Source organism: Dromiciops gliroides, chromosome 5, assembly GCF_019393635.1.
Source record: "Dromiciops gliroides isolate mDroGli1 chromosome 5, mDroGli1.pri, whole genome shotgun sequence".
In the NCBI taxonomy this organism is placed as follows: Eukaryota; Metazoa; Chordata; class Mammalia; order Microbiotheria; family Microbiotheriidae; genus Dromiciops; species Dromiciops gliroides.
In genome coordinates, this window is record NC_057865.1 from 146,834,956 (window position 1) to 146,849,302 (window position 14,347).

Consider the following 14,347-nt stretch of genomic DNA (forward strand, 5'->3'; position numbering starts at 1 on the left):
GGAAAGACTTCCATAAAATAATGAAGAGTGAAATGAACAGAACCAAGAGAACACTGTATACGGTAACAGCAGTATTGTTCAAAAAGTAAATGTGAATGACTAAGCTATTCTGAATTAGATGAGTATTCACATTTACTACAAAGGATCTATGAAGAAAGACTATCCACTTCCAGAGAAAGAACTGATAAATGGGGGGCAGCTAGGTAGCACAGTGGATAAAGCAGTGGTCCTGGATTCAGGAGGACCTGAGTTCAAATCCAATCTCAGACACTTGATACTTAGTAGCTGTGTGACCCTGGGCAAGTTATTTAACCCTCAATGCCCTGCAAAATAAACAAACAAATAAATAAATAAATAAAAAGAATGAATATATGGAATATCTATCTATCTCTATATCATCCATATCTATATCTCTGTCGTCCACATCCACATCTATCGTATCTATATCTATATATCTACATTTGTGTGTGTGAAATGTTAGTCTTTTTTAACATGGGGTTGAGAGGGAGGGAAACATTTTGTAACTCAAATGTAACAAATAAAATACAATAAATATTGAAAACACCCTCAGGTCCTCCCTCTCTACTTGATCTTATCATGGTATTTCTACTCTTTAACTCCTACACTAATTTTTATTTGCACCATTTAATTTGCTAGTTTAATTCATTTTGATCATCCCCCCCTCAATAAAATGTGCTGAAATAAGTAAAGTTCATCCCCTCAAGTAGCATATAATTTAACAGAGGGAATAAGACATACCCATGGGGAGGATGGTACCACCAGGTAGCATGTATAAGGTCCAAGGGAGAGATCCAGGCAAAAATACTAGGAGAACTCTCTTTTCTTTTTCTCTCTCTCTTTTTTTTTTTGGTGAGACAATTGGGGTTAAGTGACTTGCCCAGGGTCACACAGCTAGTAAGTGCTAAGTGTCTGAGGTCAGATTTGAACTCAGGTCCTCCTGACTCCAGGGCTGGTGCTCTATCCACTATGCCACCTAGATGCCCCTAGGAGAACTCTCAAGACAGGGAAAATCGTTTTCAGCTGGGAGCATCTGGGTAAGCTTCAGGGAGAAGGTGGCAGTCTATTCTAAGCATGTGGTGACTGTTTTATCAAAGGCATGGAGTCAGTAGAATAGCATCTGAGGATTGGTGTTGAGATATCTAGTTTGGAGTTAAGTAAGGGGAGATCATGCTGGAAAGGTAGTCTGGGAATGACAAAGTAGAAGGTCTTGAATGACAGCAGAGGCCATTGACTTGATTCAGTGGCAGACAATGGGAAGCTTCTGAAAGCACCCATTTGGGACACTGTATATTGCCTTGTGTCAGAACATATCTATGTTCTGAGTTCCCCAACCTTCAACTCCATGGACATGGAGTTGTTCCTAATACCGCATTGTGTCTTCTTGTGTCTTGCACTGCAAGCACCAATGAACTTTTGTGGACTGATTGCACTAGATGCTGATTGTTACCTGATGAGGGAAAAGGATAGTGTCCATGTACCCAAAATGCAGAATGGAGCTAATTATTCAGACATTTCAGGCATAATTTTATAGGAATGAATGGGAGCTTTACCTCACTAGTTCACACGGAGCTTATTTCCTCTATGTAGATAAACATGACTAGAGACTTATCTAGTCTGGGCCAGGGGAGGCTTTGGAGATCTTAAGCTTACCTTTTCTTCCATGGGTTCCTGAGTTTCCAGTACATGACTCCGATGAGTGTATAGATTGAAATTCAGCAGCCGCAAGGATTTCCAGGAGAGTGATGCTTCTGTCAATACCAACCATTTCTCAATGAATCACTGAATGATGATAGAAGTGAAGCCATTGCTTCAGGTACTACCCTGGAAAGCCATCATTGGCCTTTCTGAAGCATGACAAGACCAGGCATTCATCTTAGTAACAAAAACTTATTTTTATTTTTATACAGAAAGTCAGATATTCCAACAATTTTCTTTACATTTCCTGGACCTTAAAAAAAACTTACACGCAACATTTTGGACAAGGTACAATGGGAACAGAATGAGAAAGGGAGTCACCTTTTAAAAAGTTAAAAATGTATGTCTCATACTCAATTCACATTTAGTGATTTACATATTTGTGACGGTTTGTTTTGTCTATGTACAAATGGTACATTGTCACTGACCTATCTTCAGAGTACTCTGAAGTGTAATGTTAAATTACACTAAGTTTTCATGGCAACTTTTAAAACTCCACCCCCCCATGTTTGCATGTGATTAGAAAGTGCATTTTTATTATACAATTTTTACATCACCATTAGGGATGCATAACTCTACATGGGTTTAATAATTTACATGGAATACAGAAAGCCAGGGCCTTCAGTTTCATTTGTAGATAGAGTACAGGGGTACCTCCCTTTATGTAACAGATGTCTTCTTGGAAAGTTGTGTGTAGGTAGAGACTTTGCAAGTGGATATTATAAACGAATGAGTGGGGTTGGGTACTGAAAGGAAACCTATGGTATTGAATTCTTCTGTGATGTGAAGAATCACCCTGTAATTTGTTGATTTGGTAGATCATTGTGTTTTGCAAATCGAGTTTTTCCTGAACTGGGGCACAACAGTAATGAGTTGTTGCCATGATGGTAGTGGAGCTGAGAAACACTTAGAAAACATAGCACTCAGCAAATGACTCAGTGTGGACCTCATGGATAAATGGTAAGAGAAAAGGAGCTTCATTTGTACCACTTCTCATATCCTACTCTATTTAGGCTTACTTCCATAACGAACAGAATGACTAGATTTAGTATGCTTCACTGGATTATTAAATTACGGTTTGGTTGATTTACTCTCATTTAGAGACTATGGATGAAAGAGTGCTATATGTATGAGTCTATACTTTTAAGCCCTATAAATGCATGATTAAATGTATGCTGATTATTTCAGCACATACATTTTAACTTGTGTTTCATTAGATATTCAGGGAAACTTTATTAACGGTTTTCTTTATTATTGTTGGGATCAGGTAGCGTGTGTGTATGTCTATGTGTGTATGTGTGTATGAAGGCTTCTAGGGGGAGCGCAGGGGCAACAAATTGTTTGATAACCACTTAAAGGTCCAATATTGATACTGGAGGACAGGTAATAAAATGTTCTTCTGTCCTCTCGGTTTTGGGGGGAGAGAATTACAGGTGTGGAATGTTGCCTTCCTTATTGGACAAAATTGTACTATTGATTTGTTTTGCCTAATTTTTTTTGTTTTGTTATAAAGGACAGTTCTGTTGGGGTCAAATGCTGAAATATGTGTTTTTAAAAAGGGCATCAAACATTTAAAGAAAAAATATGCTTAATTCGTAACTACTTCTAAATGCAAAACAATCTAAAAATGCTTGAATGTTTGAATCCCAACTTAGTAAAAGCAGAAAGGCAATTTATTCCTAAAAAGCTTCATTTGACCTTATATGTGTATATTTTCATTGATTCCTAAAGCTATTAAATTAAGTGTTCTGTTAGAACTATGTACTATCTTCTAGAAATAGATCTGGTTGATTAGAATCTTTTAAACAAATGAACAAAGAGGAGTGCCATCAGATTAGTTAATACAGCATATGAGCCTTGGATGTTATGTGGAAAAGAAAATCAGAGAGGTTTTAGATACCGACTTATAAAGTATATTAATTTCCTATGCACATACTAGGAAGAAATAGAAAAGTATTTAATAGCAGCCTATATATTACATGTGAGCATTCAAGGCGGAAAATGTGATTTCTATATTTTTCAGAGTTCCTTGTTGCTGTTGCCCGAAGACAGAGATGTCTAGGTTGCTTGGGAACCTATGCTATTCACCAGCTGTATTTTCTGCCATATACAGCTTGGTAGAGTATATGTCATAAACACTTTGCCAATAGAGTTAAGTTTTACAGACAGATTAAACAACACAGACATTGTAAAAAGTTAGAAGCTTTACATATGTCAATAACCAAGTACTTATAACTAATTACACAGTGAAATAAATGAAGGTCAGAGATGTAAAAGTCATGTTTCCTATATGATGAAAACATCCAGATTTATTTAATTCAATGCATCCTTAATAAATGATACTTGATCAGTCTCTTGGCTATTGAGATAGAAATAGTTTAGAATTAACTGCCTCTATAATGTTGAAAGTTTAAAGCTTTTTGTTTTGTTTTTCAGTTTAATTAAAAAAAGGACAATTTACAAACCTTTTCAATACATATATATATTTTACATGTTAATCTAGCAACAACTACATCCCCCGGTTTTTAAAATGTTTCCCGAATGTGACTTCTCATGCACTTCTTCTGAAGATCTTATTCAATGACAATTTCTAATGAGCTGGTGTTTAATCCGTGATTGCAACTCTCTCTCTCTCTCTCTCTCTCTCTCTCTCTCTCTCTCTCTCTCTCTCTCTCTCTCTCTCTCTCTCTCTCTCTCCTCTCTCCCCCTTTCCCACAGGAATCCCTTCCATGTTTGCCGATCCAGATTTAGAATGAAGCTCTTGACAGTTGGATGTTGCACACTTGTCCACATTCATCTCTTTCTTCAGTCCTCTCCTAAGCTTCTTCCCATTTGATGTTGATGTATAAAAGCTGTTACTCGTGTTGTTTTGTGCTCATTCTAGAGAATATTGGCTTAGCAGAACTGGATAAAACAGAGAGGAGAGACAAGTCATTTTCTGTCAGGCAGGATGAGTTTTCTTCCTGAATAAGGTATTCAGCATAGAAAAACTGCCATAGCAAATGGGTTAAAATGCACTGCATTTCCCTTATCAAAAGGAGACTGAGAAGTGTTTATGCCTGCCCCACTTAGAAACCCTGGAGCCACCTGCACAAGGGGGTCTCAGATAATGGCAAGGCACACTCTCCCAAACCTCACTGGTATTTCAACCCAAACTGTGCACATATCTACATGCTCTTTGTTCTTGTCTAAAATTGGACACCACTTTTTTTTTTTTTTGGCGGGGCAATGGGGGTTAAGTGACTTGCCCAGGGTCACACAGCTAGTTAAGTGTCAAGTGTCCGAGGCCGGATTTGAACTCAGGTACTCCTGAATCCAGGGCCGGTGCTTTATCCACTGCGCCACCTAGCCGCCCCAACACCACTTTTAAAAAGTATTATTTTTTATTCCATTTACAAGCATTTCCATCTCCCTCTCCCAAAGAACAACAAAACCCTTATAACAAATATGCATAATCAAACATTAAATTCCCATACTGACCACCGGACCAGTTGGATTATGATATGTTTCCACCTGATCATGTCTCTCTCCTGGAGCAGAAGCGACCTTACCTTCCCAAGCAAGTATGGAACTGGGATCTGGGGCTAGGCAACTGGACAGGACCACATGTAAGGTGGTCAACCTATTGATTTAGGCCAGCTTTACAGACTACTGTACAATCAAACCAGCCAAGTTAAACACAGCTACCTGGGGAGCTGGGGGTGCGAGTGGTAGTGTTGGTCTGGGAGTCAACACACAGGCTCAATGCTTGCTGATATCACTGACAACTCAATCTCCTTGGGCTTCATTTTCCTGCTCTGTGAAATAAAGGGAGTGGACTAGAATGACCAAAAATATTTAGTGGACTGTTTTAAGATACTTCATCTCCTGATTCAGGATGTTTTCACTGGCTGTTCCCTGTGCATGGAACATCTGCCTCCTGGCTTTCTTCCAGTCCCAGCTAAAAGTCCCACCTTCTAAAAGGAAGCCTTCTTTCCTAATCCCCTTTAATTCTGGTGCCTTCCCTCTGTTGGTTATTTCTAATTTATCCTGTATGTAGCTTGTTTGTACATGGTTCTTTACACTTATGTTCTCCTTCAGACTGGGAACACCTCGAGAGCAGACTGTCTTCTGTCTTTGTGTTCTTCAAACTTAGCACAGTGCTTGGTCAGCACTTTGTAAGTATGCATTGAATGACTGATTAGTCCCAATGTTTGCAGTTGTGGTGTCCCATTGCTCAGATAGGCCATGCCCCTTCCCCAGGCTTTGTTTGATACTCAACCTTTGGCCTCTGAACCCCATTTTCTCCTGTCTCCCATCTTCTGGAGTCACAGTTAGGATCACAGATTTAGAGCAGGAAGGGACCAATCCTCATTTAGATTAGGGGTTCTTAATCCTGTTGGTGTCTCGGACCCTTTTGTTGGTTTGGGGAAGCCAATGGACCCCCTTCTCTGTCATTTCTTTTTTTTTTAATTTCTTTTTTTTTTGTGAGGCAATTGGGGTTAAGTGACTTGCCTAGGGTCACACAGCTAGTAAGTATTAAGTGTCTGAGGCCGGATTTGAACTCAGGTCATCCTGAATCCTGGGCTGGTGCTCTATCCACTGCGCCACCTAGCTGCCCCAATTTCTGTCATTTCTAAATTCTAAATGCATAAAATAAAACATGTAGTATTACAAAGGAAACCAGTTATATTGAGATAAATTATATGCGTGTGTATTCGCCAACCTCAAGTTAAGAACCTCTGATAGACCAACCTCCTCATTTTACATGTGAGGAACCCAGTGAGATCAAATGATTTGCTCAAGATTATATTGGTAAAAAGTAAGATTTGAATCCAGGCTGACTTCACTTCCATTTCCTCCCAATTCTTTCCTGTTGCTTTCTACTTCTAGTGATAGCTATTGACTGTGTTTGCAATGTCTTACAGCCTAGGTTTTAAATTGGCTCCACCAGGCAGAAGCCCTGCTTGCAATCAGATATTGGGGAAAAAAACCCAAACCAAACCACCAAACAAATCAAAACCATTTTTAAGGTGGTGCTACTTTTATAGCAGCTGTCCTCACCCTTCTCCCTCTCTGTCAGGCCAAATAAGGCTCTGGGATTGTTTTCTCAAAAGTGTGTTTTTCCAACTCCAGGCCCTCTGAAACAGAGCAAACTCTAAGGAAACAATGGGAACACTGTCTAGTCCTAATCATTTCCCTACTTCAAAATTGGATGATGCATTCTGAATGGGTGGCTAGGGAACTGCTGGGGAAATTTAGCCTCGTTTATAGTATTTGTCTGCCAGCTGTTTTACAAATACACAGAAAAAAAAATCACACATGCTCTGATTTTAATGGACTTCTCTCAATCAGATTGTTCACCACCAGCTTAACTGCTCCCAAAACCAAGTGAAGATAATTGGAATATGATGATGTCATAATGGTGATTAGACTATAATGGTTTTCTCAGATTGCTTCATGTAGGCAGAACCCCTATGAAGAGAATGCCTTCTTATGCTAAGTGGTACAGACTCCTGTACAATTGATGGGTTCTTACATTGTTCTGGTGCAGTCTTGAACAGAGGGTGGTCTATCCTTCCCTCTTCTCCCATCCGACCTCCACCCCCCAAGCTCATGTTGTATAGAATCCCAGGGTTGGTTTGTAGGAGCACAGTACACAATCCTAGAATACTCTGCCTCTGAGATAGCATATGAAGCACTCTGCATGCCTTAAAGCACCGTTAAAAGGCTAGTTATCATTATTGTTGTTATTATTTGAAGAAGTCTTAGCCAAAATCACAGAAGAAGCTAATTATGACTATGTCTGATTCACACACAGTGTAACACAGTTACAAAAGAGAACTCTTGGAAGGGATTTTGGGGGAAAACCAAAACAAAGGGGAATACAAGAAAGAAAATAGGAATGGCAAATAATTATAGTTCAGGAATTTGGATGATGAGTTTGATGCAGAGAGAGAGGAAGGAAATTTGTACCTCCTCTTTTTTGGGGTGAAATTAAAAAAAATTTACAATTGACTACGTAGGAAAAAATCAAAACTTATTTTTGTTATTGTATATTGATGTCCAGGAATATAGAATCTAATCTTCTTTAATCTTTTCTAAGGAACATGTTTCTTGTAATTGTTAATGGTTGCATACATACAGGAGAATTATGCATGAAAAACATCTGTAGCTCTTGGAGTATACAGGGATAAGTAAAGCTGTCTGTTCAATCACTTTGTGGCCTCTTGTTATTACATAGCTGGTCTTAAGAACCTGGGTATACACAAGTCAGATCCTGGAAGAAGATAGGGAGGTCTCTGACTTGAATTAACCCTAGAGATCAAGAAAGCATTTGGTTTATGAATCCTCTTGAGAAGAGTGTAGGCCTTTCTGTGGGTTAGAGAACCTCTCCAGGTTAGAGAAAAGGTGCCAAACCCCAGCAGGCCCCTCCAAAAGAAGGGCACCATTCTTAGTCATAACCATACCTTACCTTTGGTTGGCACTCTTAAGTAACATAGTATTTTCACATTCCATATGTGGTAGCTCTTGACCCATGAGGCAGGTTCCCAGTTGATCAAGGACAGATATCCAGGTTGGAGGCAACATTCCCTTCTCCACTCTCTACCCCTCCAACACCAACTTTGGCAGAGATGTACTTTATGTAGGGTAGTGAATAAAGTGTCGGTAGACCCATAATTGAGGTCAGCTAGGTTACCTGGAAGACTCACCCTCTTCAAATCTGGCCTCAGGCACTTACTAGTTGTGTACAAGTCACCTAGCCCTGTTTACTTCAGTTTCCTTATCTATAAAATGAGCTGGAGAAGGAAGTAGCAAACCACTCCAGTATCTTTGCCAAGAAAACCCCAAATGGTGTCATGGAGAACTGGACAGGATTGAAACACACCACCACTGCCACAGCAGACTGGTAATTAAGAATACTAGGATTCATAACCTGTCTATAGTACCTTAAGCTTGACAGAGAATTTAAGGTACTATAGACAGGTTATGATGAACAGGATACTATCAGAAAAACCTGGAAAGACCTACATGAACTGAAGCAGAGTGAAATGTACTGTATACAAAATAACAGCAATAGTGGGGGATGATCTGCTGGGAAGCATGTGGTTATTTTTAGCAAGGCAATGATCCAATATAACCCTGAAGGATTTATGAAAATTTCAACCCATCTACAGAGAAAGAACTGATGGTATCTGAAAACAGATGGAAACACATTTAAAAAAATTTTTTTTTCCTCTTTGACAATTCCTTAATCTGAAGTTTTGATTTTTTTGACTGTTTTCTCTCACAACTAGCTAATATGGGAATTTTTCCATGACTACTCATGTATAACTTATTTTGAATTGCTTGAGTTCTTGTGGGTGGGGGGTGGGAATGGAGAGAGGAAGAGAAGTTGGAACATAAAGTTTTAAAAAATTGATGTTAAAATTTGTTTTTACATATATTTTGGAAAATAAAATTCTATTCAAAGCAGAAAAAAAAGAATACTAGGATTTAAGTCCTGCCTCAGATACTTACTAACCGTGTGATTCTAGGCAAGTTAATTAATATCTCTGAGCCAGTTTCTTCATAATTTTTTGGTTTTTGTTTTCTTGCTGGAGAACTGTATATATATATAATTTAGTTACTTATAATGATAGGAATGCTTAACTTGGTATCCTCCTTCAGGAGAGTCAATACACTTGTATAATTTGAAGGTGAGCTTTTTTTGCTTAAAATACAGTAACCTTAAAAGAACAAGTTTATTTTGTGTTTGTTGTGTGCCAACTTGACAGTTAAGCCCATAGGCACTGGAGATCTGATTTAGGCTGAGACAGCACCTCTCTCTTAGTATGTGTGAAGAGTGAATCTGTTTGGGAAATTGAAATTCTTTTACTAGAACACTGGGAAATTGGGGGTTAAATTACTCCCAAATCCATTTTGAGGTTTAAGACTCTGAAGGAGAAAAAACCCAAAAGTTCCAGATAACTTAAAGTAAACTAAATAAAACAGGGTAAAAAGAGCAAAAGAAGGATGTTTTGAAATTTTGCATTCACATTCAGGGGAGGGAGTAATGCAAAATGACATGTCATTCCCCCCCCCCCCATTTTGGTTTTCCCCTATTTCTCTCATTCCAGTAAAATGACACTTCTTGAAGAAACATATATGGCTATTTTGGTCCTGGTTCCCCCATCTTGCAGGAGTGGATAAGGGTGGAGCCCAGCACTCAGAGTAAGAATTAATCCCTGGAAATGGGAACACTTCGGCACCACTCAACAGCTGAACCAATACAAGTTCCACTGTGCCTTTTTTTCTTTTCCTTTTCCTTTTGTTAAAAATACTTGAGTTTCATTATCCAATAGGAAGGAAGTGTTAATCACAGCCAGTGGGTTTTCACCCTCTTCCAAAAATTCCTGTCTGAATCATAGAACTGATGCTGGAAAGGAACTCAGAGACCATCTTGCCCAACTCCTTTTGTAGACAAGGAAATCAAATCTCACAGAGGGTACATGACTTATCTAAGATCACCTAGGGAGTATGTATGAAAGGAGGAGATTTGAACCCATGTCTTCTAATTTTAGAAACAGCATTTTTTTTTTCTCATTGAATTACACTACCCCCTCCTCACATGTGGGGAGCCAGACATAAACCAACTGCCAACTGCCTTCCCATGGGCTGAAGCATTTAATGCAGTACAACATGGTCACTTTTATCTGGCTTCATCTTTACAAGCAGACCCTGCTGAGGACCCCAGCCAGAACAAATGGATGGCCCAGATTGTTTCACTTGTACTCCTTGCTCTATGTTCTTCCCAGGGAAGCCAAAACTGAGGTACCCACCCAGGTACCATGTGACCTTTCCCCAACCGTAGGGTCATTTAGGATTTTGGAGGTTTTGTAGCCAGCATGATGTCTGCCATCATGAAAAAAGATGTGAAGTACATAATAGGGCCAAGAACTCCATGGGCAAATCCATGGATAGGCCTTCTACAGCCTCTGCATTCACCCCATTGACCATGGGTGGCAGTCATCCTGGATTTGAATACAGATTTCCCTCAAGTTCCAAGGTCAAGATGTCTTCTAGACTCAAACAAATGACTGTCTTCCTTCTCTTCCTCTGAAATAACTTTGGCATTGTGGCGTGCCCTCCCGCTGTCAATCTAGCTATGGGCCCTAGTTCATACTTTTAGAACACATGGCTCGTTATCCTAAAAATTAAGGTTCATCTCTTCCAGGATTCCTATCCTATAATGTAATCTTGCCAAATACTTTCACCTACAATCAAAGAATTCCCCCATTGTTATGTTATTACATATCCTGTTTTGTTTTTTTTTTTGATAACTAGGTCATTCTACAGAGTTTTGTTATATGTCCATCAACTACTTCTCTACTTAGAATATTCCTTTTGATAAAAACTGTAGTTTCTACCTCTGGACAGCTAGATGGTGCAGTGGATCGAGCACTGGCCCTGAAGTTGGGAGGACCTGAGTTCAAATCTCGCCTCAGATACTTACTAGCTCTGTGACCCTGGGTAAATCACTTCACCCCAATTGTCTTAAACATCCAGAGCCATCTCCAGTCATCCTGATATATATCTTGCCACTGGACCCCGATAGCTCTGAAGGAGAGAGTGAGGTTGGTGACCTTGCACAGCCCTCCCTCACTTAAATCCAATTCACTGCAAATCATGACATCACTCCAGTGTCATTCTCTTTGAGAATGGAAGACAAACAACAACAACAACACGTTTCTATCTCTGGTTCTTCATGACCTCCATCCTTTGTATTCCACTCCCTAAATTGCTCTAGGGAGCTAAAGGCTGCCTAGGAAGATCTCTAAGTCACAATATAGGAAGCCATGGCTACATATGAAATGAGTTGCTGACAAACATTGGACTTGTCTTGGAGTAGATGACCAGGGAGGAGGTTCCACCCAGATCTTTGCTGGTTACCCCATGTGGAAACTGAGTGCCCAATAGATTGAACTCAGGTCTTGGGCTTAGTGGAATTTTTTTTTTTTGGTGAGGCAATTGGGGTTAAGTGACTTGCCCAGGGTCACACAGCTAGTAAGTGTTAAGTGTCTGAGGCTGGATTTGAACTCAGGTACTCCTGACTCAAGGGCTGGTGCTCTATCTAATGTGCCACCTAGCTGCCCCAGTGGAATTCTGATGACCTATTTTCCCCCCCATTGCTTTGCATCCTTTTCATCTTTCACCAATCACTATGTTGGGCATAGTTGCACTATGAACCATTCAGTTTCTCAAATTCCTGATGAACAGGAAAAAGAAGTACATATCCAAGGGTGTCTATAGCAACTAGGTGCATAGAGTGCTGGACTAGGAGTCAGGAAGTCCTAGGTTCAAATATTCATTCAGATAACTCTCAGCCTCAATTTCATAATCTATAAACTCTATATAATTTATAAATCCATAAAAATGGGGATAATAATAACAGCTCCTTCAGAGGATTATTGTGAGAATCAAATGAGATATACACGCTTTGCAAACCTTAAAGTACTGTCCAAATACTATGATGATGATGACAATAACGTCTTAAACTCAACTCTACTGGGTGAATCTCTAGAATTTAAAATAGTTGCTTAGGAAGGTTATAGCCCATAGTAAGATCTTAATCAATGTTGATTTATTGATGCTTAGAGCAGAAATATCAAACTTGAAGTTTACAGGCTGTTTCTGGAAAATATCCAAGTGGCCCCAGATCAGATTAGAATATAATTAGGAAATATTTAGCAAAATAAATAAAAATACAGTTCTACATAGATAATGTTAACTTGTGATTTGATAAATCAATGTGCAACCCACCGGGATCCCTTTCTGTTTGAATTTGACACTACTGTCCTAGAGGTCTAAACCTAAAACTGGGAATCAGCATACCTCTGAATTGGTTGGTGAGAACATGTTATCGCCAGTACTCTGTAAAACCAGAGTCTCAGAGCCTGGGAAGGTATCCTGGGAAGTGAGGGTGGGAGGCCGGCTGGTGTCCATTATAGCATTTCTCTAAATTACAATAGGTTTAAAGGACAAGGGAAAACAGAGGCTGGTAAACACAGCTCCTTGGCTTCGTTAAGAATTTCCTTAAAGATGACAATTTGTCCTAATAATGATCAGGCACTCCAATTAATTTCACAGATCCATTAGATGGGAAGGGAGAAGTGCAGAGCTTCTTTCCCACCTCTCCCCTTTCAGTTTTCAGTCTTTTGGCTCCGTGAGACACAGACAGCATTTTACAGGGTTAGTGACAAGGTCTATGGGAGAGCTTTGGGGTTGTCACTCTGTAAAACATTTTGTTCTCTTCTAAACTTTGGCTAACATTTCCCATACACTGTGGATGGTTGTGCAGCTCAAAAGAGGCAATTTAATAGATGTCACATCCTCCCAGGTCTGTGCAGAGCAGAACCTGTATAAATAAGTCATTCACCGCCTTGAATCTTTGTTCAGGCGAGTTTGCCCTTGTAGCAGGTCATGTGCTCCTGGCTTGCTGGTGTTTCATGTTGGAGGGGTTTTCTGAAAATCCTTTTGGAAGCTGTCACTTGAATCACAGTTAATGAGAGCAGCATTTGCAAGGACCACATTGTCCAAACTACCTAAATGCTATGTCGTTGAATTTTCTTTCTATTTACAGACTTTGAAAGGTCTCCTGTGGGGCCCACACTCGAATGAATGTTGATTGTTCTTACCTGACCTATTCAATTAGGGCACAGAGCCTCGGTGATTAGTGGAGCTGGGATGCCATCCCTGTGTGGGGGATTGTAAAACAGTTCTGTGTGACCGGGGAGACTTTTTTATTTTTATATTTTAAAGCACTCTTACTTGTTGGATCTTTGTTAGGATAATGAATGGGAAAAGAATTCCCAGGCTGCATCTTCCCAGGGCCTAAGGATTCCTGATCAAGGAGTAGGTCATTCTTCCTTACATCATGTTTTCAAATCCAGAAGCCAATAAACTGTATCTATCTCACACTAGGCCGGCTGAGAGGCTTTATTTGAGAGCTTGAATACAGTGGTCTTAAAGGAAGCTGAACATTTTACTATTAGACCTCGGAGTCTATAGAAGTAGTGTGTATTGGTAAACGTCTGTATGGTTTTCAGAGAGCTCTGATACAGTATCTCGTGTGATGCTTAAAATCATTCTGTGAGGTGAGTAAAATGGCTGATACTGCAGTGGGAAGAACCTAAGGGTTCTTAGGCAAGTCAGCAACTTCTCTGGGTCTCCAGTTCATCATCTGTTGGGATGGATGGCCATGAAAGTCCTGTTCTGTGCTAAATCTATTATGATATTGTGATATTAAATTTAACAAACATTTACTAAGCAGTCGCTATATTCAGGGTACTGTGTTAGATAATGGAGATGGAGATACAACTATTAAGCGCAGTGCTTGCCCTCAAGGGGGTTACATTTTAACAAGGATATTGTGCGTATGTGTGCGTGTGTGTGCATGTGTGTGTGTGTGCGTGTGTGTGCGCGCGTGTGCATGTGTGTGTGTGTGCGTGTGTGTGCGCGCGCGTGTGTGTGTGTGTGCGCGTGTGTGTGTGTGTGTGTGAGAGAGAGAGAGAGACAGAGACAGAGACACAGATACACAGAGACAGAGAGACAGACAGAGATCGAGAGACAGAGACAGACAGAGACAGAGAGAGGGAAAGATAGAGACACA

The 14,347-nt window shown here is 39.9% G+C and overlaps 1 protein-coding gene across 3 annotated transcripts in view; it reads right to left on the reverse strand.

Annotated features, from left to right (window-relative positions):
• Positions 1 to 1,888: 1,888 nt before the first annotated feature.
• LHFPL3 (LHFPL tetraspan subfamily member 3) overlaps positions 1,889 to 14,347 on the reverse strand; it is a 774,666-nt gene continuing 762,207 nt past the window's right edge. For all 3 annotated transcript variants that reach the window (XM_043966686.1, XM_043966688.1, XM_043966687.1), the window contains one exon: positions 1,889 to 4,620. In XM_043966686.1, the coding sequence (XP_043822621.1) occupies positions 4,592 to 4,620 (29 nt within the window). In that variant the 3' untranslated portion in view covers positions 1,889 to 4,591. The remainder of the gene's footprint in view (positions 4,621 to 14,347) is intronic.